General features: G+C 32.3%; 2 protein-coding genes across 4 annotated transcripts in view; one reads left to right on the forward strand and one right to left on the reverse strand.

The window, feature by feature from the left end:
- Nucleotides 1-650: 650 nt before the first annotated feature.
- On the reverse strand, nucleotides 651-2,279 carry LOC110114760. 2 transcript variants are annotated; one of them, XM_020847742.2, is made up of 3 exons: nucleotides 1,925-2,279; nucleotides 1,317-1,815; nucleotides 651-790 (listed from the first exon to the last, which is right to left on the reverse strand). In XM_020847742.2, exons 1-2 carry the CDS (start codon nucleotides 2,124-2,126, stop codon nucleotides 1,361-1,363), a joined length of 657 nt encoding a protein of 218 aa, XP_020703401.1. In that variant the 5' UTR covers nucleotides 2,127-2,279; the 3' UTR covers nucleotides 651-790; nucleotides 1,317-1,360. The 2 variants fall into 2 exon arrangements, with proteins under 2 accessions (XP_020703401.1, XP_020703400.1); XM_020847741.2 differs by lacking the exon at nucleotides 651-790 and having other exon boundaries at nucleotides 1,161-1,815.
- Nucleotides 2,280-8,434: 6,155 nt separating this feature from the next.
- Nucleotides 8,435-18,823, forward strand: part of LOC110114777 (F-box/WD-40 repeat-containing protein At3g52030) — a 36,050-nt gene continuing 25,661 nt past the window's right edge. For both annotated transcript variants that reach the window (XM_020847768.2, XM_028694179.1), the window contains exons 1-3: nucleotides 8,435-8,689; nucleotides 12,936-13,136; nucleotides 15,242-15,296. In XM_020847768.2, the coding sequence (XP_020703427.1) occupies nucleotides 8,508-8,689; nucleotides 12,936-13,136; nucleotides 15,242-15,296 (438 nt within the window). In that variant the 5' untranslated portion in view covers nucleotides 8,435-8,507. The remainder of the gene's footprint in view (nucleotides 8,690-12,935; nucleotides 13,137-15,241; nucleotides 15,297-18,823) is intronic.

Genomic DNA, 18,823 nt, shown 5'->3' on the forward strand with positions numbered 1-18,823 from the left:
CATCAAAATTTATAAAAAGAAAATATTAATTTATCCTTACAAAGATAATATAAAAATGAATTTAAAAATTATTTGATTTATTTTAAAATTAATATTTCATCTAAAGTATTAGCATGCCTCATATCTCAAAGTAAATCATTTTTAGATTCAACATAAATATTATTTTTAATGTTAGATATGTAAATAGCATGAAATAACTATATCTATTTATGAACATCAAAATTTATAAAAAGAAAATATTAATTTATCCTTACACAGATTATATAAAATGAATTAAAAAATTATTTGATTTATTTTAAAATTAATGTTTCATCTAAAATATTAGCATTCCTCATATCTCAAAGTAAATCATTTTAGATTCATCATAAATATTATGCTTGCATTATTTTTTATTCTTCAAGTTACTATTATTTTCCAAAAATAAAAATAATTTATTTCCAAATACTGTGAAAATAATTTATTATCATAAGATCTTAAATTGATTTCCCAATATATTACTTATTTTTCGTGGCTATCAGAGTTTTCCATATATATATATATACTTAAATGCTCTCTTTGTTTATCATATCTGTTAGAATAATATTTTATTTTAATTGCTGTAATTAATTAAATATATAAATTGCACGAAGCCGTCCCAAACGACCAAAAAATATTTAGATGTTAGTTCTGTAAATTATTGGTCAACTTCTGTAGCAATGAATTTGTAAATGTATTATTGGTCAAATTTGTTCGCACTCGCAATCCAAGAATTCATTCGGTATGTATATTCCCACTCCCTCCAATAATTTTCCTGCAAATCAGAAAGATTAAAAAAGCGTTAAACGTTCATAAAGATAGCGTAAACGGAAAGAAAAGCACAAACAAATTAGCAAATTGAGACAAAGCCGAGTGGTAATTACAAGCGAAAAATTAACAATATGATGATTTTAAAGAGAAGACAAAATCAAAACGGAACCGGAAATAATGGAGTGGATTCAAATCGAGAGTTCGAGATGATCGCCGGAGACGAAAAATAAATAAAATTGTGATAAGAATCGAAGCTGACGACGAATAGCTGTTTTTAATCGTTCATGGAACCATGGAAAAACTCGCAGCGTAAATTGATCATTGATCTGTGATCACAAGAAATCGGATCGAGTGCTTTGGAGAAATTGATTAAGTTTTTTTTTTCTGAGGTTTCTGATTTGAGTTTTTAATGGAATCAATTTTGAGTTTTATAAATTGTTTCTGTTGAATAGAAAAAATCGTATTACAATCCTCGGAGTTCTCCACAAATGATTGTTCTTTGTTCATCCTCCTCCGTTCAATTTCTTTACCTCGAAAACAAAAATTATATCCTTCCCATTCCGGCAGGGATCGGCTATGGGCAGCGGGTGCCTTGATGGATCAGATAGTGGTGGCGTGACATCGCAGGGCATCCATTCATCGGGTAGCCGTGGAATCGGGGAACGTCGCCCGATCGAACGAAACGGACGAAATTCTTCGTCGGTGAACTACCCTTGTGAACGCACTGGTCGACGACGGCGTGGACGGCGGGTAACTGGAAGGAAGCTTTATTCATGGGCACCGTCCGCGAATTGCGAGTACTCGGTGGAGTGACAGATTTCCGAGATTTCGCAACCGTGGGGTGGAGAAAGGCGCGGATCTTGATAGGAAATCGACGGTCCCGGCTTGCGAGATCGTACTCCTCTATAAGATTAGCAAGATCCTCATCGGAGCTTATGGAGACGAGCGCATCGAGATCCTCCGTCGGAAGTTGACACCTCAGATTCACCTTCTCCCATCCGCACAGCTCCCCCAACTTCACCTGAAGCCCTGTTCACAAACCCTAACCCTAGTCATAAATCTGAATAGATCGATTGAAATCCAACAAATACCAAAACATCCATCGATTCGTCATAAATCCAATGGAAAACGGACCGACCTGAAAAGGGGATGGTGCGATCGACGGTAAGAACGCGATTCTCCCCGCCAACGTAACGGAGTCTTCCGTCTGGATAACGTGGCAGGATACGACCGCCGTGGCTGCAGACGAACTTGACGGTGTTACAGATCTTGACGCTGACTTCGTCAAAAGAACTGAAGGAGTCGCACGACGAAGACGATGAAGAAGAAGATTCCACCATGCTTTCGCTGCCTCCGCTGGTTTTCTCTGTTGCTGCGCTTTGAATCACAGGGGTTTAGATGGAAGAGCAAAGTAGTCAATAAAGAGAGAGCTTGAGACCTCGAGGAGAGAGGAAGAAGAGAAGATTTGCTCGCTCTTGCTCTTGAAACCTTCCTTTGGCTTCCTCGAGCCTGATTTATAGAGATTTTGGGGGTAGAATTGCGCAATTCCGTCAATTTCTCACGCAATTGGTAGCTAAAAATAAATATTAAAAAAATCTGAGAAATTTCTTATAGCTTTTTTTTCTTTGACAAAAGGAATAATAATGGAATATCCTTTTTTATTCATATAGTATAAAAGGAATATCTGTTGCTTCCGTCAAACTGTGCCGTTACGATTTTGTGAGAGAGCTTATGATATATAACGAGCACCCGTTTGTCAGCCATAAATATTGGAAGTCGTAGACGTGTTGATTAGAAATATTGAATGTGTTGCCTGCAATCTATTTTATTTGTTCATATAAAGATAAGAAAAAAATTACTTACACCAATTATATTAAAATAAATTTAAAAAATATTATATTTATTTTGAAATTAATATTTTAAAATATAATATTATAATTTTTAAATTCATTATTATATTTGAAAATCTTGAGATATTTTTTTAAAATATATAAACATAAGTAAAAGTTAATGGTACTCAAATAAATTTATATATGGAATTGGGTCATAACAATCCTCAATCTTAAAAAATGAGGTATTCTAATTTCTTAATCAAATAATATGTATATGTGTGTGTGTGAACTATTTAGGCTAATGATAATTTTTTTATTGCTTTCAAAAATATTTTTTTAACACAAATATATATATATATATATATATATATAATGGACGAATGGTGATTACATACTACGAGCCTATTTGGAACTCTTTTTTAGCCGCTTTGATTTTTAGACGACAACCAAAACTTAGGCTTCGTTTGGGACGACTTTTTTTCCTACTTCTTAAAGCAGCTTTTTAGTATATTTGTACTGGAAAGCTGCTTTAAGAAGCAGAAAGAAAGCCGTCCCAAACGTAGCCTTAGCCTTTATTTGGGACGGTTTTCTACTTTTCTTATTGATTTTTAAAACAGTTTTTTTAGCATAAAAATAAAAAAAAATTGTACTAAAACTTGATTTAAGAAGAAGAAAATCATCCCAAATGAAACCCTAGTTTCGCTATTACTTATTTTATTGTTTTTTCAATTTTTTTCTTTTAATTTTGTTTGTAAAGTAAAATTATTTTTTTATAATCATAGGAGCCAAGTTACTTTCCTAATAATAACTTGGCGATCAACTTTATAGGAGGGTGTGGGGAATTATATATATGTTTCATGTCTAATTTGAACTTCCGCATTGGCCCCTCACTTGCAATTTTTTTTTTTTTTTCAATTTTTTCCCTTAAAAGGTTGCTTCCTAAAAACTTTGTGTTTACCCTCTGACCTCAACATCGATGTTGTCTGCGAAATCACTAGAACCCGAAGGGTGCTTTGTTTGTCACCTCTTTTGATCATATGTCAAAACCAAAGTTTACAAATTGCAATGACAGTTTGTAGCCTCATTAGCCAACATACTTAATGATATTTCATCTTTGTCTACATGAAGCTTCTTTGCCTTCTTCAAACCCATTGTGTTCGTCGCCTTCTTCAAAAGTCAAAATTGTCACGCACCAAGATCAAATTTTGTAAGAATTATCTATTATATCACTTAATTAGACCATCATGACTTCTAATTTCTTTAGTTAAATAAAATCAGCATAAGCAACTACAAATCATTTTTATTTATTAAAATATTTAATTCTCAAAATTCAATTTACAATAGACAACATATCAAATCAAACACTAATATACCCTTTTAAATGCTCATGACTACAAAAGAATAAACTAAAATACATAAATAAAATAAAACCTAGAAAAGCCTCACTCAACAGGGACCTAACCCCTTCATATACCTAAACTCAATAAAAACTATATAATGAGCTAAAAAGTTCAGTAGGTTATCAAAGCCTACTACTGTATTCAATGCAAGACAAAATAATCAATACACATGACACATGTTTTATCTCAATAATTATATAATCAACCACTATCATGTTGAATAATGATCAATCGCTAATAATACAAATCAATATGACCAGTAAATAAGAAAAGTTCAGAAATTATCACCAATCTGTAAACCCATGTAGAAATCCATAAATCAATATCATGTACTTGAATCATGAATATTTGTTCTATATCAAGATAAACAATGTAGTGTTGCATACAATATTATCAATGATGTTCATTGCAATGAATGTACTTATGCATTTGAATTATCACGAATATTGTCAATCACATGTAAAAATAGTTTGTTTAATGTATACCATCTCTATGTGTATATCAGTGTGCTATGCATCATGAGTCTTCTATTTGTCCTATTAGTTAACAACTAATCATATCATGTACATAATTAGTTTTTTTTTTTTTTGGAAAATATTTTATTTATTAATAAAAAAAAAAGATTACAAGTGCTTAAAGGGGCACAAACTCGTTAAAATACAACATTTGAAGGAAAACCTATGAGCTCATAATGTTTCAATCTACTACAATAATCAAACAGAATTAAACGGATAGAACATGAGAAACCAAGAGTGGAACCTGAAGAATGAGAAAGCCAAACAACACGAAAGCACCTAGATAAGTTCTTAGGGCCAAATAACCTGAGCAAAACAAAGAAGAAAATTACATCCCCATAAATCAACTAGACTCAGACTGCTACTTGGTTGCCAGGCTCGAGTCATCCAATGAGGAAAAGAAGGAAACAATATAAGTTTCAAGTACATCAGGTCCTGAAGAAACAAAATCCACCAAATCTAAAAGAGAAGTAACCACCTAGGTTGCCAACCAAGCAGGCCGTCCAAGGTGCATGAAAAAAACTTGCCACATCATTTTCCTAACCCAAATTCAACGCAACATACAAGACACCAAAAGCATGGCCAAAACTGAAATACACACCAACTAGAGGAAAGAAAACACAACAACTAAAAGAGAGATCCAACAAAAAACTATTTCTTATATTTTCTCTTACGACGCTTTCTGCCGCCATGGGAGAAGGCCCCATGTACCATGTGCCCCACCTGTAGAGCATACATCTCTTGCAATTCATTCACATTATCAACTAAATCACCCCTGGTACCCCCACACGCTGAGGAGAAAGAACATCCAAACAATATGAAGAATCACCATTATTCAAAGTTAATGCCAATTGAGCTTTCAATTCGACATTAAAAACAACTAAAATAAGAACATAAAAAACAATCTCATTTCCCTTTAAAACCTCCAAATCATGAGTCAACTGCACCCCCAAAGCTACAGGTGAGACAAGAATGGTATCATTCAAATTGCCTGAGGACTCAACCAAAACAATCTTGTTAACATCACACAATTTATGCTAAACCTATCCAGAGCATTAACTAGACAAAACCCACCATCCACATTTTGATTTGCCTCATAATCAACATTATCAATGAGAAACCAAACCCTGATAACACCACATCCATCATATCATCAATCTGATATCCAAACCAATAGATTAAGGATCCAAATTGTCAATAGGAAAAGCCGAAACAATAACAACCCCTAAATTATATGAGGCAATATCACCAACAATAATAGGGGTTGAAAGCACATGTTCAGACAAAAGCTCAGTGCCACACCTATCCAATGGAAGATCATCATCTCGTATACCAACATCACTAACAACATCACCTTCCCCACACCCGAGCACCATTCCAACACCACCATTACCATGAAAATCAGAAGAGGGCTCTGAATAGGAGTTGGACACTCCATAACAGGACTATAAGCCTTATGATGGAAATTATCTAAAGAAGTATTACTATCAGCATGAACAAGAGTAAGAGGGGGAATGTCAATTGTAGCCTTTACATTCACATTAATACCCTTCTGATTAGAACCCACATCAGCATGATAGGGTAAAGAAATATTAGCTACCTGAGGGTGAAGAATATGTCAATCCACTCTCGAATGACCCAAGGCCTTGCAATGGTCACAAAAAAAAAAGGAAAAACCTTCATATAAACATGTTGAATATAACCATACTTTTCAAGATCAAGCTAAATACGATCATGAAACCATTTGGAGACATCAAGCTCTACTAACACGTGGACAACAGAGGGCCTCAAGCCAACGTAGGTGGCATTGTCGATCTTCAAAGGTTTACCAAACAAAGAACCCAAGCCATGGAGAATCCGAGGAGAGAAGAGATGGGGGGCATGAATTAGGGAAGGAAACTCACACTGGAACAACAGGGGAATCCACATCGGTATAAAAAAATAGCGAACATTTGGTGAGTTTCATGTAATAATTATTCACAAAATAAGAGTGATGGGAGAAAATCTGACTGTAATCCAAGCCATTAACAAGTTTAATCAAAATATGCTTGGGATTTAAAAGGGTAGCAAAGAAATCCCAAATGAACTTAAGATTGAAAAAAGAACATCCTAACTGAATCGAGAGAAGGCATATGGGTGGGAAATTTCACAACTAAGGAAAACTCAAAAGGTGCTGCAAGGGCTAAGATTTCAACTTCAGAGATCCACAACGAAGGCAATATGCGATGGGAGGTACATTTGAGTTTAGGGAACCCATTAGAGGAAGAAGAACCAAATACAACATCCAAAAAAGAACACGATGATTTCACATTGAGAAATTAACCCTGGATCATTTAAACACGAAACCGCCATCCGACCGACGAAACAGCCGAAGGAGGAAATCAAACGATGAAAATAATGACAAAATAAATGGAGAAGCGGAAATGCAAGACAAAAAAAAAAAAGCAATAGAAGGCCACCTAAGGGTGGCATGAGCAGGCAAGACATTCAAGGTGGAGGTGGCCCCAAATCCTAGCAGTGCTCACATATATATAATTATGTATGTTATCAAATATGTATATTATTGTGGGCACACATATCATTTGAAAATTTAGCAAGGCAAGATATCCAACTTTAAAGTGGCGTTTTTCTTATTCCATCTGCCATCCATTTCTATCAACCAATCCAGCATTATTGATCAATCATATCATTCAATTACTTACTTTAATAGGTGTCTTTCAATAAAATTACTATAAAACATTTGTTTATATTTAGTTTATGTATAACTCATTGGTTAATTAGATGCATTTAGTGTTAATATATATTTAAGTTTCAATTTTTTATATAATACTTCATATTATTATTAAAACGCAATATTTTCAATTATTTTGGTTTCAATTATTGATTCATATTTTAAATTGAGATAGGCAACTGAGCCATGTTAGATAACTCTAATTTTTACTTTTATTTTCAAGTCGGGGAAAGAGTAATGAGCGAGCTGAGTAGTTTTGAATATTAGGTTCCAATCTATGCTGTAAATATATTTTGTTTTGTTTTTATTTTTGAAGGCTTGACCTTTCTTTTATTATGTCGTGTATTGTCAAAAGATGTTGTAGATATCTCAAATTATATATGTATATGTAGTAAAACATATTTATTTCTTATTACGACTTTCATTGTCTTGTTTAGTGTTGCCCTTCTATTAGATCCAATTTTGATTGTGTAATGTTCCTATTTTATTTAATATAGATTAGTGATATCATTATATTTACTAACCAAAATCAATAATCTTTTAATGCTTTTTTAAATTTCTTTTAAGATGGAAGAATCAATTTTCACGGAAATGATTAATGAAGTGAAATTTAATTTGGTTACCAATTCCATATGTTATAGGTATTTTGATTTCATAAAAGGTTATGAAAAAACTGCCAACGCGGTCTCAAATTTGAATGAAAAAGTTGAGAGAAATTTCATAAAAAAAATAATTTGGGCTTAGCTCGATCACTATTTATAAAATGCAATTAGTATTCCAAACATATCCTATGAGTAGTAGGAATCATATGGAGGGAGAAATTATTCTGTGCGGAGACCGGACGCAGACCAATCAGAATGCACCACATCAACGATATCGAGCAATACGGAGCTGCAGAATCGAGCGAAGGGGTGCCATGGCACATTCTCGTTAATTTCCGGATGGCATTTAGCATCCACATTGATCAGGGGAGACTATTGATAACGAACAATAACACTTAATAATAATTATAATTGGGGGAGGGTTCAAGAATTTTGAATATATTTTATTTCAAATAAAATATAAAAAAAATTGTTATAGTTATTTTATTTTGACTCTCATAATTATTATAATATTTTGAGCAAAACAATTCCCATAGAAAATTTCATCAATTTAAATTGAAATTTTTTAGGTAAAAGTCTAAAAAAGCAATAGAAAAAACTTACGCGGAAAAGCGGGGGACGAGCAGAGCAGTTGCTAAGAGATGGAATCTAGCAGCGGCAAGATCGCTGGCTTTACCGCGTCCCCGGGCAGCGGAAAGCGGGGGTCCTCGTCAGCTGCTTCTCCTTTCTCAATCCACTCCCTTAGCGCCGATCTTCTTTGCATCATCTTCTCTCGTCTAGATTCTTTAGAGCTTGTCCGGTGTGCTGCCGTCTGCAAGCCATGGTACCTTTCCATGTTTGGGTGTTGATTCATTGTTTTCCATTGTTCTTCTAAGTACCAAATGACCTTGCGGTACTGTGCTGAATGCAAAACCTAGGTTTTTTTTTTCTTTGATAGAAATTCAATGCTTTGAAGTTTGAAGGTAGAAAGTAAAAGGGTACTGGATTTCAGGCGATTAAGAAAATTTTTAAGTTTACTTTTGACATTTGCAGCATTTACTGGGAAATCATGCTAGTTGTTATCTGTTTCAATTGATTCATTTAGAAGATAATTATGACAAACTTTATTCCAAATAAAACTATTTGGGACAGATTTTTATCTGTTAAAAAAAAATAGAATGCAAAAACTCTCTGTAATTTAAAAGATTGGAAACCCTGTCAGTTTTAATAACGTCAAACAATCCAGCCAGTTGTTTATAATAGTCTTTGATAAGGTAAAAATTTGATAAAAACTTAGCTAAGTATTCTTAAAATAAGTAATCAAAACAACATTTGAAACTAACAATTCAATACCTTTCCAATCATGCAACCATATGGTCACTTTCTAAGTAAGATAGTGTGTTGGGTACCTGAAAATAACAAAACAACAACAAGAAACAAAAGTAGGTGCTCCAATGCCGAAAACACAAAAATCATGTTCATCTGTCCTATGATTAATCAGATTCCTCCTAAGTTCCCTTCGTACAACTGATTATATGCAGAAATGAGCATCAAACCTTACTTATGAGTTATGAGTTATGAGCACCAATATTACAGTATAAGGAACTCTGAAAACATTAGTTATCTTCCCCTAAAGATATTGCTCTCATAACAACTCACCAAACACTACAATATTCTTGTTCGACTACTTGCATGCTCTAGTGGGTCCCATTGGTTGGTATGTAAAATTGTTACTATTGATGCATTCTTTGATGCATAAGATTATGAGCTATAACCACCATGACAAAATGTTTTCTTCTCATGGAATTTCTTCATATCTGCCATTTCACTGGATAACTTTCTCACCTTTTAAAAAAATTAATAGTTAAAATTGTATGCGGTACATAATATTGTAGCGAAACCTATACAACTCCATTCAACTTATAATTACGAAAAGGATGATCATATTTTATCAAAAACTACACATTTTTATCCTTAATAATAAGCATGAATGATCTGACACATTATAGCAGAACATAGACATTTCTCTTCAACATGTATGCATGAGAGGCTCATCATGAAATATAATTCAATCATGTCATACATAACCAGTATAATTTAACATATTGCTAGAGGGAATAGCAAAAAGGAGTAATGTTTTAAGAACAATTGTGTAGAAGCATCTACTTGTGATTTAAAATTTGTTGACTCATTGTCACTTATATCATTTGTACATAACTATTCATTGTTGTGAATTAAACTTTTTTATGTTAAAAGACATGAGTTGATAAAATGAAGATCAAACTCAAGAGATGACACAAATTAACATATCTATATTTGCAAATCTAATCTTAATTTCATGCAAAGTTTATCTTTAACTATAGCGGGGAACAATTTCACGAACAATCAATAGCGGGCTTAACTAATCTTCATGAATTTCTCAATCAAATGACAAAACATTGTCACCAAACAAAAAAGCATGCATAATGCATGCTTATATAACCTTTATAACTTGACAAATCATACAAAGTCATTGCATCCATATCTGTTCTTCTAAATAATAATCAAAACCTCAACCCCTTCAACAAACGCACAACTTAGTATGATGCCAACTAAGTTTAATAAAAAAATTGCTATAAAAATATTGTTGAGAAAAAAAGAATATAGATTACTAACATGATTGAAATATAAAGACATCATATATGTATATATATTTTTTATTTTGTATGAATTACAACAAAGCTCATTGGTTGGGACCATAAAGAATATTCCACACCCAATTATATTTTGGTCATGATTAAAAATAACATCCATGTGGCAAGAAGCTTTGTCAATGCTTGTTGCTCAACAAACAAAGGGCTGATCAAGAGTAGGATTGAGAAGTAGTGTAACACATATTGTATAAAGCCACAAGTAGGAAACACAAAGACAATAAGTATGGAGAATTTGGGAACAAATATATTGATTTAGGGACTAAAATACAATAAAGGAGCAAGAAGAAAGTAATACGTAATATAGGAGCTAGGTCTATTGGCAAAGGAGGAAGCGAGAGTCATGCAGGTTAGAGGAGGACAAATTTCTGAAGGAGAGTCATAATATAGAGAGAACAATGAGAACTAGCAAAAAGGCCCGGAGAAAGTTGGTAGTGACATAAGAGCTTGAGAAGAGGGAAGCATGAGCCATAATCAGCAGGAAAAAGAAACTCAATAGAATGAGCGTTTCTCAGCAGGAAAGTTGGAGAGGCGACCATGGTGGGAGTGATAGAGTAGAGGTAGGAGAGTGTGAGATAGGCAAAGTGATTGTTAGGGTTATGTTTTGTAAATCACACACCATCAAATTTAATAAAATTTTCTATATCACATAAAATGTAATTTAAGATGTATTAGGATTTAGTTGTCTCAAAAATATATTGATTGGCAAGATTGAAGTGAAATCTTAGTTAAAACTCTCCTTAGTGTTTGAAGTAATGGACTAAAGGTAAGTGTGGAATCTAGGACAAATAAAACACATTAATGTGGAAGTAGTATCATGATGTTGTGTGGTAAAATTGAAAAGTATAGGGTAAAAAATGATTGTATTATAAATATGATATGAGTGGCACTTATTGAGGATAAAATAGTGAAAAATAATATGGTGTTGTTTGGGCATGTTCATATGACATATGGACCAGTAATGAGAATAGCTATAATTAATGTTGGAGGATGAGGAAGGAAAGAGATAATCAATTGTAATATGTCTAATTAAAAGGCACACAAAAATAGATTTAACGTCTTATATTGCACTTAACAAAAATGTATAGTGAAGTAGGAATCTTAAAAACAACTCGAATTGGGTTTGACATTCATAGAATAGAAATGATAATGATATTGATTATGAAAGTGAGATCACATGAAGTAAAATGCGTGACATCTAGGATGCAAGAACGTGCAATTAATCCAAAAGATTTTAGTTTAATTAGTATACAAATTGAATTTCATAAATTACATTGTAGTTTAAATTAGGTGTAATATTTCCTTCGTGCTCTTTCCTTTAGTAACTGATTGATGCTATAATCTACACTTCTGTGATTAAAAATTTAATTTTCCTATTTAGAGGACACCCGCCCATAGGTGTATATAGATCAATTACTTGGTTCTATCTTTTTTCTTGTGGAAAAAATAAAAGGTCCTTCTCTTTTGCAAATGAATAGGAAGGGACTAAACTCCATAATAAATTTGTGGGATGATTCCAAAAATGATGATTATAATCATGATGATAATACTGAACCTCTTGAAGTAAAATGTTTGGTGTATATGATGTAAAAACATGTAAGCTAGTCAAAAGATTTTAGCTTCATAAATATGCTTTCCTAATTTAGTTTCAGAAATGAAATTGTATTTTAGAGTAAATGTGTACTATTGGCTCCATGGTCTTGCTTATAGTAATTTTCTGTTGCTATAATTTAAGTTCTTGTGATTGGAAATTTGATTTTTCTATTCAGAGGACACCTATAGGTGTAGAGAGATCAATTATGTTGTTTTATACTTTTTTCTATGGAAAAAGTAGGAGGTCTTTCTCTTGTGCAAATGAAAATGGAAGGATTTGACTCCATTCTTTTTCCTTTTCCAGTATGTCACGGACGAAATTTAACTTCTCAACAGGTAGTGGTGAATTAAAACAACAACCATAATATATATAGAAAATCTTTCTTTCTAATGTGTAATTGTGGTGTATGATAAGGGAATTAGATAGTTCTTTAGATGACTAAATTGGACTTGTTTTCCAACATTTGTTTTCTTCTCTTTTTCATTCTTTTAAACTTTTATGTGGTGTTGGACTGGAGGTATGCATTGCTATAACACCTTTGAGTTATATCTTTTAGTCACATTTTTGGGCATTTGCAGTGTGACTAGTTTATGTTTTTGTGAATGTTTAGAATTTATTAATATTAATATTTCCATTAAAAAAAAATCCACTAATATAGTTCTTTTTCTTGCGTTATTATTGCAATAGATTTTTTCTCGGCACCCTACTTCCATGCTTTGTTGTTTTTATAAAATTGATTTATTTATATTTCTTTTTTTGCTTGAAGCATATTCATTTGTATTTTCTTAATTATTTATTTTTTACAGGAACAAATTAATTTACTCTTCTACTTTGTTGAGAGATTTGTATGACAAAATTAGGTTGTGTAGTAGTTCAAGTTCTAATTTATCAGTTCCTGTTGAAGCATCGATGAAGAGGTACTTTGAAAATCTAGCAATGGAACAACATAGATTGTCTTTCTTAGGCAGTTCTGCTGATGTTCATCAATGGAGAGGCCACTCTTTAAGGTTTGTTGGTCTGTTCTTATATTTATTGATATATTATTTTAATGTGATTTCTTGATTGACCCTAAATTTATCTGTCCCAATTGTCTTAGTTGAATATATTTCATTAATATCAATTAGAAGGCCATAGCATTAATCTTAATAAGAAAAAAAAATATCAAGGAACTTAAGCCATTTATGTGCCATTTAAAAACATCACCTTCTAGTAAGGACTTATGATTGACATCAATATCATGAGATTTATTAATAATTTCCCTTGTTTATCAGCATCAGGAAATATTATTATTATTTTTTGAATTATTTGAACTTAATCTATTTGACAAGTTTTAGATTTCTTTATGTAAGTTTACTTGTAATTATCTATAGTGTATTTTTTAATTTAAACAAGTCTCTTGGATTTGGATGATTGATTATTAGAATTGATGGTTGAATGAAATTGGGTTTTGCTCGGCTCTCTCTGTCTTCCTTAGCTCTCAATTTATTCTTCTCTATCCTTACACCGCACCCTTCTCTTCTTTCCTCCTTTGTCTGTCCTTTAGCACTTGCACATCTCTTCTTTTTGTGCCCTTATGTCACTTCACCAAAGCCCATGATCTCTCCTTAGTATCAACTTTAGCATGTGATCTAGATTGTGATCTTCACTGGTGTGAATATCTGTAGCCATTACCCTTATGAAATCCTTCCTCTTGTTGCTTGCTCTTTTTCTTTACCTCATCCCTTCTCTTGCTATCTCTCCTACCCCACCTTTCAATTTCTCTTGCTCACTACTCCGCAACCTATGATCAAGTTGACCTTAGGTAGCAAAGCCAACTGTTAGACACTTGTTGCTGCCTCACTAATGGCTTCTTGCTATCTTCATTATTTTTTTTTCATCCTTCTATTTTTTCTCCACCCTAGTGATTGATGGGTTATGTGCTTCCTAGCAATGCCTTCATATCTTATATTTTAATGCCTTAGTTGCTTGTTACATGTAATATTGGTCATCTCCCATATTCGCTTTAACTCACAACATTCTTCTTGCTACAAAATTTTCACCGCCCCTATACGCTTGCTCCTGCACATGAATCAGCGCGTCACGATCTCCTCATGATCCCTTAGCTTTCACATCAATTTCATTGATGTGCTTTTCGTCACAAACTGCTTTGCATCATATCCCAAATCTTATGTTTCATAGTTTTTATTCTAATTCTTGAATGATCAGCCTCCAATCATGTCACTACTTTGATGATTATGATCTATTTGCACTCCTCTCAAATCATTTCATCTTGCCTAGCCATCACTGTCTTTGCTTACCGCAGCCATTACAACCCTTGTTGTCTGCCAAAATTTTCTTTTTTGCACTACCTAGATAGCCACTAACGAACCTTCCGTACATCCTTTTGTGTGAAAATCGAACATATGAAAGCTATCTTTCATTGTCCATAAAAAAACTCAACACACTTCAACAAGTATTTTGACCCAAAATTAGATTTAATAAAATATGATATTTAATAAAATTATGGCTAAATTTGTTGATTATAGTCATCAATTTGTGTCTCTATGATGGGAATGAGAACATCTTATAAGGCAAGTTCATACTGTAGAACTTATTAATTTGTCCAATGTGCATCATCTTAAGAATATAAATTTTTATAATCATCTTTATAGTAAGGAACACACAAGCATTTGTTGAGAAGTCAATATTTGAGCACTTTGGAAAGGTCACAGCTGAGGTTGTCCAAAGAAGTTCAGATCATTGAGATATGGTCACATTCAAAATCATCCATAGTCATAACTTTTATTGTTATTATTGTTTACTTCAGAAGTTCATAAATAGCAAAAACTGCTTAGTCAGAAAATGATAGATTTTTGGTCTAGTTTATGGGGGGGGGGGGGATCCTCCAAGGGGGGGGGGGGTGATCCTCCAATTATGATTATATTGTTTACTTCGATTTGTTATCTAGATTATTACGATCATCATGTGTTCTACACTTTACATCTGGACTTTCACAAATATGCTCAGATTATTTGTTTGAATTTTTTTTTCCGCATTAGGAGTATTTTTCTATCAGACCAAACCTTATCATGATTATCGTGCTATAATTTTATATAATTTTATTGTCTTATAGGATTGCCTTATGTCGTATGAAGAGAGGGCTCATTCTTTCAGGAGCAGAGGATAAGGTGCTTATGTTTAATCTATTTATAGTCAATTATTTCTGACCAAATAATTTGATAATATAATGAAAACTTCTAACTTCCAAGCTAAAGAGATATTTACATGTTTTCACTTACTAAGCTATTTAGTTATTTTTTTTCGATATTTGTTATGTCATCATCATTACTAGCATTGCCTCAATTATTTTGAGTAGGCTTTGTGAATTTTATTCTCGATTCTTTTTTTCTAGCATGCTATATGATGCTTACACGAGCCATTTAACACAATATCTAGCTTTGTTATATTTGATTTACCCTATATTTTCTTAATTGTTTCATATTAATTTCATCTATATTATTGGCTATCTTTTGTCCTTGTGCATGAAAGGGCAAATCATAATTAATTTTCTGTTCTTCATTTCAACTATAAATATAATTATATTTAGAGAATAGAGATAGTTTACTATCCGTTAAAGTGTAAAGAGACATTTTTCTTCTTAATTTTATTGCTTATTTTTCAATATACAACATTGAAATGGTAAACCAAGACTATTCACCTTAAACTTCACCGTAAATATTAGGGTGATACTAAATTTTTTTAAAAAAATTGATCTAATTTAAGGAGTCATCAAGATGCATAACACCTAATGGTCTAGTTAGTAATATAATTTATTCATTAATTTCATACTGTAAGAAGACTCTGATAAACTAAATTTTTTTAGCACGTGCAAAAATATTTCTTCACGAATTTCAATTAATTTAATTAAAAATAATAATTTAGAAGCAGTATTTATAGTGATGATGGGGAATTTTTCTATCTTCAGTCTATTTGAAAGATTTTGTGATTGAGCATTACATATAAAGTACCATATTATCTTCAAAGATAAAAATATTATTTTGCTATAGTCTCAATAATAAAAGTTTGCCATTTTATTTTTATATGCTAAATTTTTTTCATACACAATATATATGATTGGGTAGGAATTATAAGATTATGTGATTATGAGAAGCTCAAGCACTCAGTCTGAATACTATTTTATATTTTACACTTTGAAATTTCATTTATGTTAAATTTGTTCAATTTTTATTTAAAAGTTAGAGTTTATATTCCAACAATACAAGATAACTGAGGTTAAGTCAATCCAATCTTTGATCTTATGATTTTGTTTGGAAATGATAGTTAGTTGAACCCACCTAAGCGCTTTTGAAATCATACAATCATATCTCAATGCATATGCAAGATATGTTAGGCTATTTTAATTTTAGAAAAGAAAACTTACAGCTTAAGCTATTTAAGTAAAGATACATGATCATGAGGGTATGTATCTACTCACCTACAACATACTTCTTTAATTATTTAGTTTTTAATGTGAGAGCTTTTATTTTTATATTAACTCATACGACTATGCATATTATGTTCATTAGTGAATATGTGATGTTGATTGGTAAGCATATCCTTATGGATAAGCAACCAGTCAACTAATAGATTGTTTATTGAAGTCTACAAGGAGGGTTTGCATTTCTTTTTATTTTTGAAAACTCAAAATTTTTAATAAGCTATTCGAGTTTTATATGAAAAATTTTATCCTATAGTTGATTTTAAGATTATTTGCATTTTTATAATATTCAACTTTCTAAGAATCTACCATACAAAATATTTAGGAACCCCTAAGCAAAGGATTAGGAGAGACTTAAGAAAAAGTATGCTTTTCCAAGCACTTAAAAAAATGTTTTTCCAAGCATATCCTTAGAAGAAGTAACGTGAGCGGGCGAACAAAACGAGCAAGCGGAGCGCAACAGATGAGTTCGATCGATTGTTTGTACCTATGTCAGCTAGGAGGTAGATGCAATACAAAGCTAAATTCTCAACCTTATCCAAATATGCACCGTAGCTAATTGCAACAATAGAGGAGAAATGCTATCGATTTCTAGCTGATCTAAAAGATGTAATTAGACAACTTTTAGTTATTTAGGAATCGAGGGTTATTCAGTGTTGTTAGGGAGAGCTAAAAGGGTGGAGATTGACTTTCAAATCACTCAGAAGAGAAGGGACCAACATAAAAGGAAGAGTGTTGAAGAAGATATCCAAAGAAATCATATTGAATGATTAAATGGGAAGAAGCTGAAGCTTAGCTCTAGTGGAGTTAATAGTGCTGTTGCCAGTAGAATCATGGATGCTTGTGCTAAGTGTGTAAGATTTCATAATGGTGAATGTTTGATGGATTCCAACACTTGCTACTAGTGTCGTCAGCTTGGACATAACAAAATATTGCTTTACATTGATTCAGAGGACTTCATGAGAGATGAAATCAAGTGAAGCACATTCACAGAAGAGCTTTGGCAAACAAAAGATGATAGAATCAACATTTTCAACTCCATCGCAAACTCAACCAGGGCAGAATGTTTGATCGCGAATTTATGCTTTGACCTAATAAATCTATAAATATTGCTAAAGATGACTGAGATGCCATTAATATAGTAACTTGTTATGTTATATTAGATGTTTTATTTTATTTAGTTATCTTATTATGTTATTTTGGATGTTTTGTTTTATCCAGTTATGTAATCAATATTAGAGTTTATGTTGAATGAAATTTAAGTTGTTATTTTACTTAAGTATGGAGTTGTTATTTTCAATTTAACTTATAATAGTATACTTTAACCATAAGTTCTAAGTAAATTTCGAGGAGGAAATTTTTATAAGAATGAAAGATTGTAAGAACCGATTGGACCGGTTTAGTTGAACCGACCCTAACCGAAGTGCGGGCGAAGAAGTAACGCAAGCGGGCGAACAACACGAGCGAGCAAAGCGCAACAGGCGAATTTGATCACACTAATGTGTGAAGCAGCGTGTTCGAAAATGAAAAATGATGACTCCTCGTGTGAGATAACTTTGATTCGCTGACTCCAATAGAACCGCATGATTAGACGAGACTCTGAACGACATGAGGCTGACTAAGAGGAAGAAGGAGAAGGGAGGCAAAGGGAAGAAATAAAGAGTTATTGGGTTTCCATCGCTGGTGACAGGAGAGATCTAGAGAAAGAGAGTAAGGGAGACGAAACTTGCGAGCGAGCTGCCATGAGGAAGCAATTTCGACATGAAGGAGTCGTTTGGGTGCATGGTAGGGCTCGGAGAAGAGGAAGAATGCAAAGTTTTTTTTATTTTTTTTTTAAGTTATATTTTGAAAAAAATGTTTAATTAATAGATTAAATGCCTAATTATTAATTATTAAGGTTGAAGAAGTATTTTCTTATGAAATATCCTAATAAATAAGATTATATAGATTATGTGTTTTCTTTTCCATTCATTTATGAAATTATATTTATATGTATAAAGAGAATGAGACAATTTGTTATTTAATTTAAAAATATTAAATGTGGAATTTATAGTTAATGATAACATGTAAATATAAATAGAGCTTATTTAAAAGTATATTAGAATTTATAAATGTAATTTATTTTATAAATTAGATATGTATGAATAACATATTTATAAGTTAATGATAATTTGTAAAGAAAAGCTGAGCTTAGTTAAGAAGTTAATTAAAAATAAT

This window comes from Dendrobium catenatum, unplaced genomic scaffold (genome assembly GCF_001605985.2).
Source record: "Dendrobium catenatum unplaced genomic scaffold, ASM160598v2 fragScaff_scaffold_412, whole genome shotgun sequence".
NCBI classification, from domain to species: Eukaryota; Viridiplantae; Streptophyta; class Magnoliopsida; order Asparagales; family Orchidaceae; genus Dendrobium; species Dendrobium catenatum.